We start from the raw sequence: 18696 nt of genomic DNA on the forward strand, positions 1-18696 counted from the left end.
CACCTCAGCCTCCCTTTCACCCTGCTGAGTTTAGTTTAAACAAACACCCACAGACTCACACATAAGGACAACTGACCACAAGCACTTCAGCATCTTCTGGGAATTCAGCTTTATCACAAAAGACACACTTGTGTGCTCACACACATCCAACGCTAAAAATGTTGTGACAGTAGACAGCTTGGTAAACACAGCAAAGCGTCAGCTGTGCACTTATGACAGTCTATGAAAACATTGTGAGGAACAGGGCTCAGTTGTGTCTCTTGTCTACTCTCTCAGTTGATGAAGTCCAGAGAAGCTACAGCTACTATTGTTGCAAAAGCACATAGTGGAGATTTGTTAACAATCAATGTACAGGAAGCTTAAATAATTAAGAAAAAGGGAGAAAAAACTAAGCGCAAGTCTGCTTTGACAAAAAGATGAAAACTTAAAAAGTGAAAGCTTCCACAGCTAGCTCTTTATAACATGTTGTCTTTCTCTGCACATTTAACTCATAGTCTACCGTTTCATCTTTCTGTCTCCATATTGTTTGTATCATTGTCTAATGGCCTGTCTGTGAACCACAGAGCAGTGGCAGCAGTGTGTGGAAGCCTCTTTTTGTGTCTTTTACTATCATGTCTGTATGTGTGGGAGTGGATATACTTCCAGTTCTCATATGTGGAGCAGTCATGTATGAGTTAGTATGAGTGCAGATGTGTGGTGTCGTGTGTGAGAGAATTTTGGAAAAAGAGGGCAAGACGCTAAGATAGACTGAGTGTGGTTGTGTTGTCTGTCTCTTGCTGTCTCTGCTTATCAGGCCGGCGGTCTGACCAAAGCCAGAGATCCTTGTCAGGCCATTCTGGCAAACTGCACATGATCTGACTGCAGCTGGGATACCAAGAGGGATCTGAGGAACCTGGGTTTGATTAGGAATACCTCCCCAGACCTACTGTCCCAGTCTGGGATCAGATCCAGGTGTGTGCATATTTGCTCACACACACTATGTCTATGCATGTGGTTAATTCCCCTGCAGAGGCACAGTCACACTGACCTATTTATTCCACCATGGAAATGGCCAAGACCCAGGAGGCAGACCAGACTCACCAGAGGCAGAATAACACTAAGCCCTCATATGGTTACATCAATTCTTTCACATGGAATAGTTTTCCAAACACTTTTACACGCCATATAAATGGGGCATCTGGGATAAAAATCTATTGTATTGATTTCTTCACATCCGGATTCATTTCTGCATTGTGAAAAAACGATTGCAGCACCACTATATAGAATTTGATCACCGTAGCAAAAGTTCTGTGGAAAACACATACCATTTTGCTGGTGTGTATGTGTGTGTGTGTGTGTGTGTGTGTGTGTGTGTTTGTGTGTGTGTGTGTGTGTGTGTGTGTGTGTGTGTGTGTGTGTGTGTGTGTGTGTGTGTGAGCACCCATTATTATGTGTGTGTAAGTTAAGGGAGGAGGGAACTAATAGCAGTCACCTTTATGTGACCCTTCTGGGATCACATAAAATGAGATTAAGAAGGAGAAATGGTGAAGGGTTAATACTTACTGCATGACTGCAACAACCCCATCACACTAAGGGCTGTGCTTCTGAATATGTGTTACATTGGGGTTGCACGCGTTTGTGTAAGACATCAGAGAAATGTCACACCACAAGATTGAGACAAAACATGGATTTCTCACCATAGGTCTATGCAATGCAGTTTAACTTGAATGCATGGATTCCCTCTCACATTCAAACTGGTTCACACACAGTTCTTACACATGAACACCCTCATGCACATTCATTCACTAGAGAATGGGCCAAGTGAAGCACAGGCTCTGAAGCTCACTGTTATGCAAAGGGGGACCGACTGGGAGTGGGCATGTAAACACATCACAGACTGTTTTGTCTCTTGCAATTTAACCGTCTTGGCGAAACAAGTGAGGGATGCCAAGTTAACTCCTTACTATTCATTAATCACTGTCGCAGTGTCCGTGTTACATGAATGCTGGCATAATATGTGGAATTGTGCGGGGTTGTTCAGGCCCTTTATGGACTATAAAGCAGACGTCTCTCAACAGTGGCATTTCCTTGTATTCTGAGAAGTGCACTGTACTCTGAGAAGTGAGTGACTGAATAGAAAGTGAAGTTTCCTGAGAGAGGTTTATTCTGGCACGGGTTCACTATAACATGCCCTGCGGCACAGAAACAACAATAGCCAGATCTTTGGGGTCGTAACCCCCTAATTACTGCAGCCCAAGAGGTGATGATGACTCCCTCTCAGCGTGGCCCGTGATAGGAGCTACCTGAGCCGGACTTGGGAGCACCAGGTGACATGGGCCAGGAGCGCTCCAGCACCTCGGATGAAAGGTCGGTGTTATGGGTCTACATCCAAGCACCTGGGCCATTTCAGCACCCTAGAGCGACTTCTAGCCTCTTGGCTTTCACCCCATGCCCCGTTTTCCTCTGTTATTCCAGGCAGATCATAGTTCAGGGAGGAGATGTGGACATCATTTCCCATGTCTGATAGCCATCTGCTCCCTCTCTCAGGTTCTCAATAGCATAGTCTTCTTAGCCTGATCAAGGCCTTCCGCACCAATTACAGATCAGAGTCCTGCCCCCTATGATGATTAGTCTGAAATAGAGACTTGTCAAGTTGTCAGTACAACTCCTGACAGCGGGCAAGCTTTCATGTGCAATCGTATCTGGATAACATGAGTTATTACGGCCATTAAAGCAATCTCTCTTTAAGATTAACCGTTTATAAAAGACGATGGTTATTGATTTTTTTTTTTAACACTTTCATCTTCTTTAGCGTAGTAAAAAAATGCCAGGAGTTCAGCTCCATCATGACATGTCAAGTCTAGAGGTGGAATAAAGTGGAGTTAAGATCGAGTGCACCCCCACCTGAAAACCCCTAAAAATCCACCCATGGGAAAACTGGGAGGATACAATGAAAGCATATCAGCGTGCGAGAGCGCGCCTGCGCGTCCCGGATGAGCTGTGTGGAAGTTTCCCTGCAAGTTGAGAGAGTGCTGCGAGTGGAACGGCGTAAATCAACGGGACGAGGAAGACACAGCAAAACCAAAACAAAAAATTGGGATTGAAGTTTATATTATATTTTTAAGTTGCGCGTAAAATTAAACCCGGAGTTCTTGTTGGTTCTTGATGAGTTGCTTCTCTGGAGAAGTGCCATCCACAGCAAGTAAGTAAAATAACTTTATTAGGTTGTCTTGAATCAGAGAAATGGGAACAGCGGTCTGTCATTTATCTGAGGCATCATTTTTAATCTTAAATGAAGTGAACAAAAACAGAAGTCTAACCTACTGCCGGGTTGTTGTAAATTTGTAACAAATGTCAACATGAAAAAAAGCTGGAAAATGTGTTAAATCTTACGAAACCTACTAAAGTAGACACTTTTCAATTTTTAAGCTATAAAATAATTACTTATTTCTTCAATTGCCTTTATCTAATCTTCCAGCGGATTTGAGCTACTGAATTTGTCAAATTATTTTTTGCTTGTCAAGATACAGATCTCGTTAAATGATGAGATCACCGGCGGCGGTTTGTGCAGCGCGCTCGTGCGGCGTTCAGTGGAAGAGCTGGCACTTAAAGTTTCCCAAAAGTTATGATTCATGTAGAGAGCGACAAAGAGGGCGACGTGATTAAAGACTTTGAACCATGACACCTGAAACCTCTGAGTCATTCCTAATTGCGTTACTAATCCTGCTTGAAACTTGCTGGTGCAAGTGTGCGCAACAAGCTTTCAGACGTTCACCTCCCATAACGAGAGAATAATATTTAAAGTCATCATTTCTGAAGCTGCAGAGACCCTCTACTTTTTAGGTTTGTGGTTAGCTGTGCATCTTCTCCCCTTGCTTGTGGTGTCTCTGTATTGTAATTAAAAGGGAGAAGATGCATGATGGAGGAGTGTGTGCATACAGCCAGGTGAAACAGAACAGGATGGGACAAGCTGCATCAAACAGCCTGCAGAGGGGTAGAGCTCGTTTTGTTAACCTTGTACTTTCCCCCAAAAACGCCTTGTACTTCCACTAAAAGTTGAGCCAGGGGTTACATTCTTCGCTAAAACTACTTGTCAATGCACTGGAGTCATGCTAATGAAAGGAGAAGTTAGGCCAGGTGTCAGACAAAGTTACAATATCCAGGTGAGGTCATCGGCCTAAGTCACAAAGAGCAACTTGCTGTTGCAATACTTGTGGATAAGTCTGATTTCCTGTCTCTCTCTGCTCAATAAGAGAGATAAGATTTTTTGTTGTTGTTTTGTTTCCTAGACTGGAGTCATTGATGGACCTTTGAACCAGAAATCACTGGAAGCAGAGACTGTTCACCCGCCTGACACCCCTCCCTCTAACAACCAGGCGGCCTCTATGCTCATCAATCTGACTAGCCATCAAGGAGTCTCGTGCCTTTCATGGAACACTGCCCGCTCTCCCCACCGCTGCCCCTGACGCTGTGGAAGTGACAGCCATGGATTCACGTTCAGTGCTGGTCACCCCAACACCGCCTGCCCTAGCACCCCCGCCACCTCCACCTCCTCCTCCTCCTCCTCCTCCTCCACCTCCTCCTCTCCCACCTCCACCTGCATCATCCTCGCCTTTCAGCCGGGCGGATAGTGCCCGTCGGAGCCGGCTGAGGAAGCTTAACTGGGAGCGTATCCCCAAAGAGAAGGTGGAGGGGAGAAAGAGCGTGTGGACTGGGGCGGCCCCGGGCGAGGATGAGTTCCCAATAGACCTCCATTCTCTGGATGAGTTGTTTGGTCAGAAGGACAGTAAGCCTCAGGACAGAACCAGCACTCTGAGACGCAGGTCTGCTCTGCTGCGCAGCAGATCCCCCCAGGACAACTCAGAAGAGGTCAGATCCTGGAATTTACCGGTGATATTTTTCTCATTAAAAGAAATATACAAAGATAGTGAGATTCCTTGTCCTTACATGTGTCCTTTGCTTCATTACAGATCTCCCTACTGGACTCCAAACGCAGTATGAACATTGGGATATTTCTTCGCCAATTCAAGATGTAAGCTCATTAATTTCTAATTGGAGCTGAAACAATTAGTTGATTTAAAATATTAGTTGAACTATGTTGATTATTGATTAATCGTATTTAATGCAAAAATGCCCCATATTCGCTTGTTTCAGCCCCTCAAATATATTTTTTGCTTATAAAAAGACTAAAATGTTTTATCAGTTATAAAAAATAGTTGCTGTGATTTTCTGTAGATCAATGAATAGACTTGTCTTTGCAGCTCTAATATCACTGTAAATTGAGGATCGTCAGGTTTTGAACAATTGGTCAGACAAAGCAATATTAGAAACACAGCTCTGAGAAAATATGATGAACTTCTGTCACATTTTGTCATATTTTTTCATTTCATAGACTAAATTATCAATCAGTTAATCAATGATTAAAATCATTACATACAGCACTAACAATCTGACCATTTTCAGTTTTTTTTGTTTTTTTGCATGTCCTTGAGGTCACCATCAGTCAAAACTGAAAGTAGCTCAAAGAGCAGGAAACAAGTGTGTTCAACTGTGCCCAGGGGAACAGTACTCACTTCAGTTACACTGGAGCGTGTGGCAATATATCAAAGATGGATGCGCAGGGTGTGCAGTTTGTGTCAGAAGTGTGAGGACTCATTGGGAGACAGGATAGCAGGTGCAGGGGAGGGTGTACTCTGAGCAGCTGGACTTAGCGTCTTAAATGTGGGTGGTGGGTAAGTGACCGGGTATAGCCCTAGGAGTCAAGAGTTGACACCTGCTGATGCCCTTAAAGAGTGTCTAATGGTAAAGCTACCCCCTACAGAGAGAGACCCCACTGGTGGCCTGTCATATTCATCCATCCCTTAAAGCCTCTTTTGCATGTTTGCCAAACTCAAACAAAGCTGCATTACTCTAATGAATAGGGCTGTTTTATAGTTATTAAAGCACACTTACACTATGATGTCTGAATCATTCAAATTATCTTTTTGATGTTGGTAATTATGACATTCAACCATTGCTGGTAGAAATAAAGGGGAAAGGAAGTGCTGAGGTGCTGTATTGTCATGCCTCCACGTGTGCATGAAATGTTCATGGAGACTCAATTGTGCGGGTCTCAACTGAAGAGATGGATTTGTCAGGACTTGTAGGAAAAGCTATTATGTGAAAAGAGCGTCTTCTATACAAACATTTATCTTGTTGGGAGCTTATTTGCCCTCTAAACCCCCCTCTACAGTCCTCTGTTTTAAACAGAAATAGATCTACTATTTAAATGTGGGTGTAGTTTAAACAAAATCCAGTTTTGTATTATCAGATACCAGTGCCCGCAATATTTTCTCATTATGTGTTATTTGTAGGCTGTTTCATTCTGTATTTAGTTTTCAACTGAATGAGTTAAAACAAATCATATTTTAAATTGAGTACCTGAAAATGATTTATTCTCATTCCAGCTTACATTCTCCTGAATTGTTTGAACAATTTAGATATGGAAGTGAATATCTACAAATGAGGAAAATATGTTGGAGAATAAAAAATACATGCTCATAATGGAGTATTAGTATGTGTGTGTGTGTGTGTGATGGGCTGATAATGGAAAGCTGCTGGAGTAAAGGACAGATGTGTCACTGGGAGAAAGTAAGCCAGAGATCAAACAGTCAGCCAGCTCAGTTTCTGATCTTTCACCTTGACACCCAGTGGCCCTTCAGACGTTTTCTGTGGGCGTCTGCCTTTTATTTGTCCAGTGGGGACACAACTTTGTGTCGCCAGTGTGGTGTCGACCAGCACTCTTTCTCCAACACTGTGGCTGATAAGAACAGGATAAGCCTTAATATTGTGTGACCATGGCAAAACAAAGAGCTAATTCCACTCATAACATGGGATGAGGGTGGGTGGGAAGTGCCTTTCCTCAGGCTGAAAACTGTAGGACACCACTGCTGGTCTACCCAAGATAGCTCCATCATGTGTTAAAAATTATGTCATGTTTACAGTGTATCTGTTGTCATTTTCCCACAGGCCTGCAAAGGAGATAGTTGAGGATATCAGGCATGGTGCTGGTGGTCGTTACGGAGCAGAGAAGCTCGCAGAGCTCTGCAAACTGCTGCCTGACAACGAGGAGGTAAAGTGCCTTTTCTGTCACACAAATACAACAGGGACTACCCCTCCTCTCTTCCCCTCCCCCATCCTCCTCTTACCCATCATCTGGCTCTGGTTAGGATGATCAGAAGTTTGCCATTACACCATGTCATATAATGTGGTTTGTTTCCGGAGCAGTGCGGTTAAAGATATTGGGGCTGACTGTGAACGGCATGTTGGTTTCAGTATTCCATATCGCTTTCCAGATTTGACTCAGCATCTGTTGCCTTTCAGGAAGCTCGCCTCAGGAGGTTCAGTGGGGAGCGTAGCTGGCTTGGAGAACCTGATCTTTTCATTCTGCTGCTGGTGGAAGTCCCCAGGTATACCTCACCATAGCCCTAGATTGGATATAATTACCAGTACAGATTCTTTGTTTTACCAGCTCGATTTTTGTTTTTTTATGGCTTGAGAACTGCACTGTGTGTATCTGTATGTTGTGATGAAACATTTGCTGCTCACATGCTTCTCTTTGTAATGACGCTTATTTAAGTGAGGACTGATCAGGATCATCTTTTTGTCTCCATCATCACTCCCCTCTGCCTGTGCATTCATCCATCTGTCCATGTCTTTCCTCTTCCATTAGTTTTCGGCTACATTTGGATGCCATGATCCTGCAACAAGAGTTTGACCCAGCTGTGACCTCTCTGTGTGTGGCAGCCAGATGTCTGAGGGAGGCGGCCAGAGGTAAAGTAACAGCAGGGAGTTGTGTATTCCACCACTATAAAGATCTAGGTCAGTTTAAATGCTCCTATCTAGAATTAATCTGCAGCTCAGATCAACTGTCTGACTCAGGAGAAACCTGCTATCACATTCACTTTTGTATGAAAGTATAGTTGTGCCAGAGTGCCAGTTCTTCAAAACAGTTGCTGACTCATTTGAAGACCTTGCTGTCAGCTGTATACACTGCTCATTGTGTTTCAACCTTGAAGCACAATATTGAATCTTTGTCTTTGACTCTCCTAGAACTGCTGAGCTGTCCTGAATTACACTCCATCCTTCGTTTGGTGCTGAAAGCAGGGAACTATATGAATGCCGTGAGTGCTTCTTTATTTTATTTATTCTTTTCTTTAACCTGACAAAGCAAAATTGGCCCTTTTTATCTGTGCACAATGCACCAGTTGCTAGGGGTCCGGGTGTGTGTTCAGTGGCGTCACTCTGACTGTGCACCTGGGTTTTGTATCGTTGTTTGTTTAAAGTTGTCACATGTTGTGTGAGTATGCATGTGTTATTCTGACCTTGTACATGGCTTCTCAGGGTGGTTATGCAGGGAATGCTGCTGGTTTCCGAATTTCATCACTTCTCAAACTGGCTGACACCAAAGCCAACAAACCGGGCATGAATCTGCTGCATTTTGTAGCTATGGTAAGATCTGAAATTTTGATATACAGTAGAGAGAAGGAAGTAAATAGTATAAACAAAGCAGGGATTAAGTCAGATGAGTTTTGGAAAAAAATTAAAAGTGTTGATAGACCTTTGCTTGCTGAAAACATTCTTGGTTAAATTAGTTTTATCACAATTTCTGCAAGAAACAATTGTGTCTGGTTGCACAGTGTTTACAGAACAGCCCTCATGCCAGACTGTTTCACAGAGCATAGGATTTTTGTCAGTCTTATAAAAAATGACGTGTTGCATCTTTTGGAACAATAGCTGGATAATAGTTTGTGTGTGTCGCCACAGGAAGCTGTGAAAAAGGACCAGAGTTTACTGTCATTTCCAAGCCAACTAGGCCATGTTGGCTCCGCATCCAGGTCAGTCTGTTCCCAAAACCTGGATCCCATCATTTCAAATAGCGTTTGTGTCAGTGAATATACAAGTCTAAAACAATCATAAAGTGAATTAAGACATTCGTGTGTCAGGAAAAAGGCACCCAGCTTCTATCAGCAGGAGTTGTATTTTTTTCTCTACAGTTCTAAATACTATTATGTGCCTTTTTGTTTTTCAGGTTGAGTGAGGAGTCTGTGCTGGAGGACTTATCTAAGTTAAAAAGCAGAGTGGTGGCGCTCAAGGCAAACATCCAGACTGATGCTGAGATTCAGCAGCATACGCAACCTTTCCTGGAGGTATAACATACATTGTTTTGATGTACTCAGTCTTCAACTACATTTTTACACATTAGCCTGTATCTGATCTAAAATGTTACATGTTTTTTGCGAAAGAAAATACATTGATAGAAGAGTATGTGATGTGAAGACAGATGAAGTGGAAAAGGTGACTCTAAAGTGTGTCTTTCCATCTGTGTGCAGGTGGCTGAGGAGCGGTTGAAGGAGGCAGAGGATGAGGTGGAGGGCATGAGGATGTCAAGTCAGGCTTTGGTGGAGTTCTTCTGTGAGGATGATAGCACGTTCAAACTCGAGGAGGCTTGCAGGGTCTTCCATTCGTTTTGCCTCCGCTTCCAAAGAGCTGTCCAGGTTGGATCCAGAGATTGATATGTAAATGTTTGAATTAGACACATACGTTGAACTCAGTACTAAGCCTCACTGACAAATGTTTCTCACCTTTGTCACCAGGAGAATGCAGAGCGGGAGCTGAAGGAGCAGAAACGGCTGGAACGCCAGCGTGAGATTGGGGCAAAGCGTCGCTCATTGGCTGTTTGTACGGGGCTGGACTTGAGCTTCAATCTTGCCAGAGAGCCCCATGTCCAGGAGAACCAAGACGAGCTGGAGAAAATCCTGGAGAAGAACTTAAGCTGCACTTGGAGTCGTCGTAGCCTGAGAAGCTCTGACTCCCGCAGACACTCCCACCACCTACAAAGCAACGCCCAACTCCATATCTCATCAATGCCCAAGAGCTTCCCTGAGCTGGGCAGCAGCCCAACGTCGAACAGTTATCACTCTAATAGCTCCTCTGACCATGAGACAACCACTGTGCTTTGTAGTTCTCCAGAGATGGATCGCACATGTTCCCCCATTGATCAAGGAAATGTTCTGGATAGAAGGAGAAGGTATCAGCTCCAATACCAAGCAGCCAACCAGAGTATGGAAGCTTCATTTAGTCATTCTCAACATGGACGTAGCTTCACAGTCAAGCAACAAGGGCCAGAGAGCATATCATATGTGCTACAAGACCAACTGAAGCCAACAGAAACACATGGACTTCAAAAGATGTCACGTGAACACATGACTTCAATGAACACTGAATCTTCAACTGGTCCCTGTACAAACTCTGCTGCTATAAACACTGATACACCTGCCCTGTGTGTTCAAAGCCAGCTTCCCACTCACAGACGACGCTTTGGCCTGCCACTGACAGACAACAGTCATCCCCTTCAGAGTAATTCTAATAACTCTTGTATCGATGAGTCTGCTCCTAAGACCATTAATGAGAGTGGAATTCTTTCTCATAGTGACAGCAGTGCTGGCTCGTTCAGGTACCAGAGATCTGATGGCCAATCGCAATCATCCATAAATGCTCCAGATAAAGCAGAGTTACAACCACATAACAGAGGGACACCCACCATTACAAGTGCTGTGATGCCTTTACCTGATGCAGCTCTAACAAAGCAGACAGACACAAAAGAGGCATCAACACCTGTAGAGGAGAGCTGGATGCCTTCCAGTCTACCAGAGTTCAGCCAGTCACAGCATGGAGAGTACTCTGACTTAGCAAGTCCTGACAGGGAGTTTGCAAGGTCATACTCCCGTGTGGGTGAAACACTGGAGTGCCACACTCTGGTGAAAGGCCTGCGATCCTATGATGCTTTGTCTCCCCCAACATCACCACTCCCACGACCTACGCCAAGCCTGTGCTCCAAGTGGAGGAAAGAGAGGGAGGGTGACTTTCGAGAGGGGTCAACTCCAGTTTCTCCTACATCAAAGGACGACACTAGAAATTTAAAGACACCTGTGCGTAGTGGGATAGGGGCCAAGAGGGGACTCGTGTCACGTGTGGGACCTTCCAATAGTACAGGCATTCCCAGGGTGCGCTCTAAAACTGGAGCCCCAGCCCCAACCAACCCACACACTCCTAGCCGTCTGTCTGCTCCTCGCAGCATATCCATGCGCTCGTCTCCTGTCACACGGCCTGCTGCTGTCCAGGCAGATGTGAAACGAAGTAATAGCGCACGCGAGAGGACACAGACTGTAAGTGAGCCACAGACTCCAGAAAAGTCCACTCTGATCCGTCGGGCCTCAGACAGATCTCTGCCTGAGAAAGTCTCAGGCAACACCCAGCAGGCCTTCATCAGGGGAATTCCTCTCCGCGTGTCTAAACGAGTTGCCCCAAACTCTGAGACTCAGGTTTCCTCCCAGCCTCACACTGCCCACAGCCCATCCTCTTCTACAGCCAAGACTATACGCACGGCTGTCATATCTGCAGCCAGAAGTAAAACTGCCAAGACAACAAGCACTAGCGCCTCGCCTGCTAGCTCTAAAATCCCTACAGCTTCACGAATACCTGGTCCCAAAATGCCTCGAGCTACTACAGCAGCGCCACTGTGGAGGTGATAGATGTGAATAAGTGCAGTTTGTATAAACTTCTCATGCCTTTGTTGATATCTGTATAATACATACAGTACAGGTGACTTTGGGGTCATTCACTCACTCACATCACTCTGGTTCCACTAAATTCTACATCTATGAAAAGTATATGCGGTGAAGTGCTTCTACATTTGTTAGTAGCCAAACTGATGCATTTCATGCACCAGCAGAACAGTATATCCTTTACATCCTACCTCTTTTCACATCCATTTGTGTCCTTTGCAGGCAACAGGATACTATAAGGAGACCCACCTTAACTGTTCATGTGTAGATCAGGAAAAACACTCAATTCACACCAGTAAAATGCATCCAAGTGAACACTACTCTGCTTAGTCAGTGCTACAAATGTGCTTTGTAAGAATTGTAATTTGGGAAACTGTGTCAATCTCTCTGGCATTTAATTGTATCTTGTTGTATTCAAATGTTTTGAATACTGTGATCATTCTGCTAAGTGATCACTGCATTATCACACTGTCTTCACAATCCTAACTCAACTCGGTACAATGTTGAACTCTTCATCCTCTTGTTGAGAAGCCTCATCGTTCTGATGCACTTTAAAGACTGAAGAGGAGGCTGCAAGGAGATGATAACTGTAATTTTTTTGTTTTATATCAAAAGATTCTATAACTTTATTGAATAGCATTGGTTGTTATTCAGTGTATTATGTGGATTTGTAAATAAGAAAAGAAGAATAAAGGCGGTGATATGGATAATGGTGTTCCTCTCTGAAAAAAGGTGCTCATCAGCTGAATTAAAAAGTACCTGTTTGTGTATGCATTATTCACATATTCTCACAGGTTGTTTTTTTTTTCATTTTGTATTCAAGGCGACCATTTGCTTTAACAGCCTTTATGTTCACGGTCCCCACTCTTCCTCCTCAACTTCTGCTCCTGCATCTCGCTGTCCTCTGTCTTCTTGTCACCCTCAGTTTTCTCTCCCTCTCATCTGGACCTCTTACTGCATCTCTTGACACAGTCACCCCCAATCCTGTCTGTGGCTGTTGTCATGGAAATGCTACAGACGTCCCGGGGAATCTCCTGGCAGAATAGTGGGGTGCAAGGGTTGGGGTAGAGGGTGACTGTGGGTGTAGGGTCCCAGTGGGAATTCTCTCTTTATAGGCTGCAGTGACGCCAGAACCTCTTGGGAAAGGCAATAAACTGGTGCCTCTTTGTGTTCTTGAGTGTCCGGTTGTCGGTCAGCGCTGGCCTCTTAACCTGCCTGAATGTATAGAGGTGACATCATCAACGGGTCTCCAGGGGTGCAGGACAGAGTGGTCTAAAGTGAGCCCTCTTTTAGTTGCATTCGTGTATTCTGCGTGGATCTGAAAGCATTGGCCTAGAAATAATAATGATCTGTCTAAAGGTGAATAAGTGACATATGGGCTTTAAGACAATGAGGTCCAACAGACAGGAGACAGGATTGTTTTATGCTCGGTATGCATGCATACACAGTGACACAAGGTGACATTTAATGATGGGAATTTAGCAAGTTCAAGAGGAAAGAGTATAGCCAAAACAAAAAGAGTACAGGCTTCTATGCATCCAGTCTCCTCTTGAAATGCTAACAGAAAAATCCAGGAACAGCCTCCCTCATTTGCATGGAGCTTGACAGCAGTTAAAACTGGAAATTGGAGTCTTTCAGGTCAGGGAAACACTTTTCAGCATTTGCCCATGTTGAGAGACAGGTAGCACAGTGTGTTGGTTTACATTATTTTAAAGTGATTGTTAGAGTCAAATATCCAATGAATGGAAAATGAAGTTGTCCTGTGTTGAAAGGGATGTCTTGTGTTGATAGGGATGTTGTCTCTTGCACAGGAAAAAATATCATGCCAAACAAAATTCATATATCTGGAATCTGAATGTGATCCTGATTGCAGGCAAATGTTTGTAGCTGGGTCCTTTTTCTGTATTTGTGCGAACACTGGTGGAAAGTATTCCCCTTGAGTACAGTTATGTAGTAACTAAGTACATGTACCTGTCTATTTCCATTGTCTACTACTTTATACTTCTACTCCACTACATTTCAGTTACATATTGCTTTACCCTGTAATGTTTATTTAACACATGTAGTTAGTAGTTAGTTTTCGAAGAATACGATTTTACATAAATATATAAAATATAAAATAAATAAATATATATAAATAAAACATGATGCATTGTTATATATTAAACTAGGCTATACAACAGTATATGAAGTAATTAACATTCAGTAATCAACACTCCACCATGACCAGCTACATCATAAAAATTCTGTTTCCATGTTGTTGCATCAGTAATATTGATACAATAATCAAATAATAAATGTAACTGTACGGTGTCCTTGAGTGCCAAGAAAGGCGCCTTTAAATAAAATGCATTATTATAATTATTATAATATAACACTATGTAAGGGGCCATAATGCATAAGCCCAATTATGAGTTAATGTACTTTCACCAGCACTGTAGTAATTTTTTACATAGATGTATCTATATCTACATGTATACCTAAGTCCAACCCTACACATATATGTTTTCTTTTTGTTTCTACAGTTGGATGTTTGAGCTTCACTGTGTAGAATAATGTATGCGCAGAGTTGGACTAGGAGGCTGTTTTCACCTTCATCTGCTGACTGGAGTTTATTCTTGGAGTGGAGTGGAAACATACATATTTATAGATTCTAAGATTTTTAACAAGGGAAAAGGAAGAGGTTTGATTTAAAGGATTTTAACAAAATAATTTATTTTGAGGAATAAACATATCAGACAGAAACATTTTATTCAAAGTATTATTATTATTATTGTTAGTAGTAATAGTAGTAGTAGTAGTGGTAGCAGTAGTATTACACATTGGCTTAACACCGCCATCTAGTGTCACGGAAACAACTATCACAAAATGGAACTACAACTCCCGGCTTGCATTGCATTTCCGTACGTCTCTTTTTACGTAATGGACAGCTCCCCGGATGCGGCTGTGATTGACTATACCAGGCAAAAAGAGATCGAAAGCCAAGTGGCGGTAAGTCACAAAACCCCTCAAATTTCATTGTTACAGCCAATTACTACCTCTAAGAAATGTATTAGAAGAGAATGTAATTTTCCGAGTAACTTGTAGGCAAGTGTCGGGTCGTGAACAGACCTTTTGAAGAAGTGGCTTGCAAATTAACTTTCAACTTGTTTGCTAACTAGTTAGCTTGTTAACCACCAAAGGCGCTAGTTCCTTAGCCTGATGCTAGCAAGTGGGGAACGCCTAGTATCCTAAAGTGATCAGGACGACATAATAAACGCAATAAGATCGCCATCTCGCCTTTGATTCAGTTGTTGTCCTGGAATCAGTAACCACTGCTTTGAATTTTCTAGAAGTTGTTGATAAATGGACGGCTGAAACTAGCTAAGCTATGTAACGTTAATTACGTCGATGAGCTAATGTAGGCGGCGGCTAGCTCGTTTGCTAACTGGGTGAAAAGCTTTACAGACTGTTGTTTCAGAGTTATAGGCCGTCAGTGTCTCCTTAATCAATCAGAATTGTACAATTCTTCCACCTATCATTTTGCTTAGCATCACAGAGTTGTAATTAGTAGTTACCCAGATGCCCTTTTTTCTGTTGTCAGGTGCTGCAGCCCCAGTGGTCGTAGGCAGGATGCAGACCATAAAGTGTGTGGTGGTGGGTGATGGGGCAGTGGGTAAAACCTGCCTACTCATCTCATACACCACCAACGCTTTCCCTGAAGAATACATTCCCACAGTGTTTGACAATTACAGCGCTCAGATGAGCGTGGATGGCCGCACTGTCAGCCTCAACTTGTGGGACACAGCAGGCCAGGAGGAGTACGACCGCCTGCGCACTCTCTCCTATCCCCAGACCAACGTCTTCATCATATGCTTTTCCATCGGCAGCCCTTCCTCCCACGCCAACGTCCGGCACAAGTGGCATCCTGAGGTGTCTCACCACTGCCCCAATGTGCCCATCCTTCTGGTGGGCACCAAGAGGGACCTGAGGGGCGATGCAGAAACAGTGAAGAAGCTGAAGGAGCAAGGCCTGGCTCCAACCACCCAGCAGCAGGGCAATGCCCTTGCCAAGCAAATTGGGGCTGTTAAATACATGGAGTGTTCAGCTCTACTGCAGGAAGGTGTGAGGGAGGTGTTTGCTGAAGCTGTGAGGGCAGTGTTGTACCCAGTCACGAAAAAGAACACCAAGAAGTGTGTGCTGTTGTAATAAATGGTTCCCAAATGTGGACTGTGGAGGGGGATCATGGGGGATCCACAGATGCAAAGAGAGGCTGAGGAATGAAAGTCGTCATCTGGCTGCCTCCACGCCACCTCCAGCAGTTAAGACTTCGTTTTCAGCTCTTCTGCTACTCCTCTCTTCCTTATTCATCTCCTGGAGGATTTCACCACCGTTGTCATCATCACCAAAGTGACTATGCCAAAATGAAGGCAACAGACCGGATCTCCTCTATTTTTCTTACATTTTAACTTTTGATATTTACACTTTCTTCCAATTTTACATCTGTTCTAGATTTATAGCTTCTCTGCTTTGCCTTACAAAATGCTGATCATGGTTGTCACAAGCCATAACAACATCCAAACCAACCAACCAAGCTACCCTGTTTGACTGGAGAGAAGAGATCTACCTTTGTTCAGGTGGAGAAATAGTGACTACCTCATACTTCTCACCTAGGTTGCATCTCATGAGTCTCAAGCAACTTAACCATTATGAATGCTTCGACTTGCCTATTTAGATGTAATAAACAACCAATTAGAGGGTGAGCAAGTTTTAATTTCAAGCAGCTTGAGTCCAGACAAGGTGTGATGACTCCCGGACAAATGCCAGTTCCCCCTTACCAGTATGCACAGATTAGAGTTTCAGCTGTAGCGCTGCAGTTCCACTTGTGCTCAGTCTGGCATGTTAGAGCTGTCGGGGAGGCTGTCCTTCGAGCCCCTCTCACTGCTCTCTCGTTGCCACGCATGGAAGAGCCAGTAGGCCTTTGAAGATAAGCTGGACCCATTAAAAGCAGCCGACCATTTGCCCTCTTCAGTACTAGAGGAGCAGGTGTAGTAAGGCCTTGGCCAAATTAACCCATGCTGGTACTGGATTTCCCAAGCGGACGGTCAGAAAGTCAGGTTGTAACACAGCTCTCCTCTGTCAACGTCTTATTCTTGAGACTCACACCGAGTGCCATTAAAACATGCCTAAGAATGACCTTTTTTGACAGGGTGGGGGTCACAGAGACTGTATTTTGTCTAATTATGTTGAATTTACTCTGTAAATTTAATCCTCAAATGTTCTTTAACCTACGAGTGTGGTTATGGCCAAAGTTGAATATATTTTTTGTAATAGCCTATGTTTATTTGATCAGTAAGATGTTTGTGTGTTGTAGTCAGATTTGTTAAATCAGAACTCCATAACGACCCTTTGTCAATTGCGTTATTGCCTTACATTTAAGGTCAGCAGACTATGACCACTGCATAATTGATTCAGTGTAGCATATAATACCAGAATGTTTTAACTGGCTTGTGCTAGGCTATATATTTCTTTTCCTGTATTGTCTGATTTAGTTGAATATAATTTCATTTTGGATGGAGCAGTGTCGTAGCAGCCTTGTCAATTTTTCTACCATGTAACAGCAGTGTATCTACAACATGATAGGAGCCTTTTATTTGGTCAGGTGCCTTATTCAAACCAAAGACCACAGCAGCGCTCCTATTTCAAACCCAAAGGTTCTCATTGTAGTGCCACGAGACCTTTCAAATACAGGTCCAACCAACTCTGGGTTTAATTTTTTTGTAAATTTTCAGAAGCTTTCTGCCCTAGTTCCTGCCAGTAAACACACCCGATCTTGCAGCCCTCTTTTATAAGACACAGGTGCTAAACTGACATCTCGCTCAGCAAGTCTGTATGCATTTGTGAAACGAGCACTCGCGGCCCACAGCTCTTAACAGATTGTGGTTTACATCCCTGCATTGCATGGTGCAGCGAGAGCACAGACACAAACACAACTCACACATAAAACGTTAGCAAGAGCTGTGTAGGTGGAACGTGCCTTGTCACCTCCTGAGAGTTTTTATACATTTTATAAAAATATTTTTTTAGTAATGACTGGTGGTGGCTTATTTGTGCTTACAGCTGCCAGTAATAACACCAGCCGTTTTACTATAATTATCCTCATTTATTAATTCGAGCGGCTATATAGCGAGTCAGCCTAGATTGTGGCCTTTGTTAAGTCTACATTGACTGAAGTGGAACTCGAGTCAGAGGTTTTATGTAACAACAGCAATGCGGTCTGCCAAAAAATGTGTGAAAATTTCCCAGATAGTCATGTCAAACTGTCAACTGGTGAGCTTTTTTTTTTTCTTTTTTTTTTTTTGGCCATGTCCTAATTTCATTCAGATAACGCTGTTGAAGTGGAACATACACCTGTGGGCTCTCTTCGTCTGTGTCCCGGAGCTGTATGCTACCGTGTGCGTGGTACTACGCTTTTACACTGGGAACTTGATTTGTAGAAATCTGTTTGTAATTGTTTTATATATAACAAAAGCATATTTGTATAAATGAACTAACAGTGAGATGATTTTAAATTATGCCAAATAAAATGGTGGTTAAAGCCGAGCACTGTATTTGTTTTTAGTTTTTATATTTAAGTGGTTAAAGATTTACCCTGGCTGTTCTGTGACTTGACGGTAGCTACTATTTCACATAATCAGCACATTACTTCACAGCTGTATGACAATGGTGGAAGAATAAAGTCATACTGAGGTGTAGAACAAAACTGATTCACACACTGACATACAGCTACTTGTATTTTCAGCTCAGGAAACCACACTACATTCCTGTAAAATACCCAGCAGTTCATTTTCTCTCATTGTAATGCTACTTCAATTACCATGTCCGAACACTAGATGGACACAGACCCCAAGCTCAGCTCCGTGTCCAGACTGAGAGCCATTCTTCAAAGCCAGTTTTTTTCTTTTCTGTATATTTGGAATTAATGATCTATACCCATACTGTTTTCAGGGCCATCATTCAATTTAGCAGACACCCACAAGTTCAATCAGTAGGAGGGGCTTTAAAAACTCAGCATGAAGCTTACTTTGAAAAATTCCCTTGACCTTTATGGGTGGTGGCTCTGACAAATGAC

General features: G+C 43.2%; 2 protein-coding genes across 2 annotated transcripts; both read left to right on the plus strand.

Annotated features, from left to right (window-relative positions):
- Positions 1–1041: 1041 nt before the first annotated feature.
- fhdc2 (FH2 domain containing 2) lies at positions 1042–11549 on the plus strand. The gene is given in 14 exon segments (XM_062425280.1): positions 1042–1111; positions 1789–1916; positions 2276–2346; positions 4356–4848; positions 4950–5011; positions 6988–7090; positions 7342–7427; positions 7691–7791; positions 8071–8141; positions 8362–8469; positions 8785–8855; positions 9050–9167; positions 9351–9515; positions 9615–11549. Coding segments are annotated over 14 exon segments (3582 nt in total).
- Positions 11550–14505: 2956 nt separating this feature from the next.
- Positions 14506–18167, plus strand: rhogd (ras homolog gene family, member Gd). The gene is made up of 2 exons (XM_062425341.1): positions 14506–14576; positions 15169–18167. The coding sequence occupies exon 2, from the start codon at positions 15198–15200 to the stop codon at positions 15771–15773; it is 576 nt and encodes a 191-aa protein (XP_062281325.1). The 5' UTR covers positions 14506–14576; positions 15169–15197; the 3' UTR covers positions 15774–18167.
- The last annotated feature ends 529 nt before the right edge of the window (positions 18168–18696 follow it).

Source organism: Scomber scombrus, chromosome 9 (assembly GCF_963691925.1).
Source record: "Scomber scombrus chromosome 9, fScoSco1.1, whole genome shotgun sequence".
Classification (NCBI taxonomy): domain Eukaryota; kingdom Metazoa; phylum Chordata; class Actinopteri; order Scombriformes; family Scombridae; genus Scomber; species Scomber scombrus.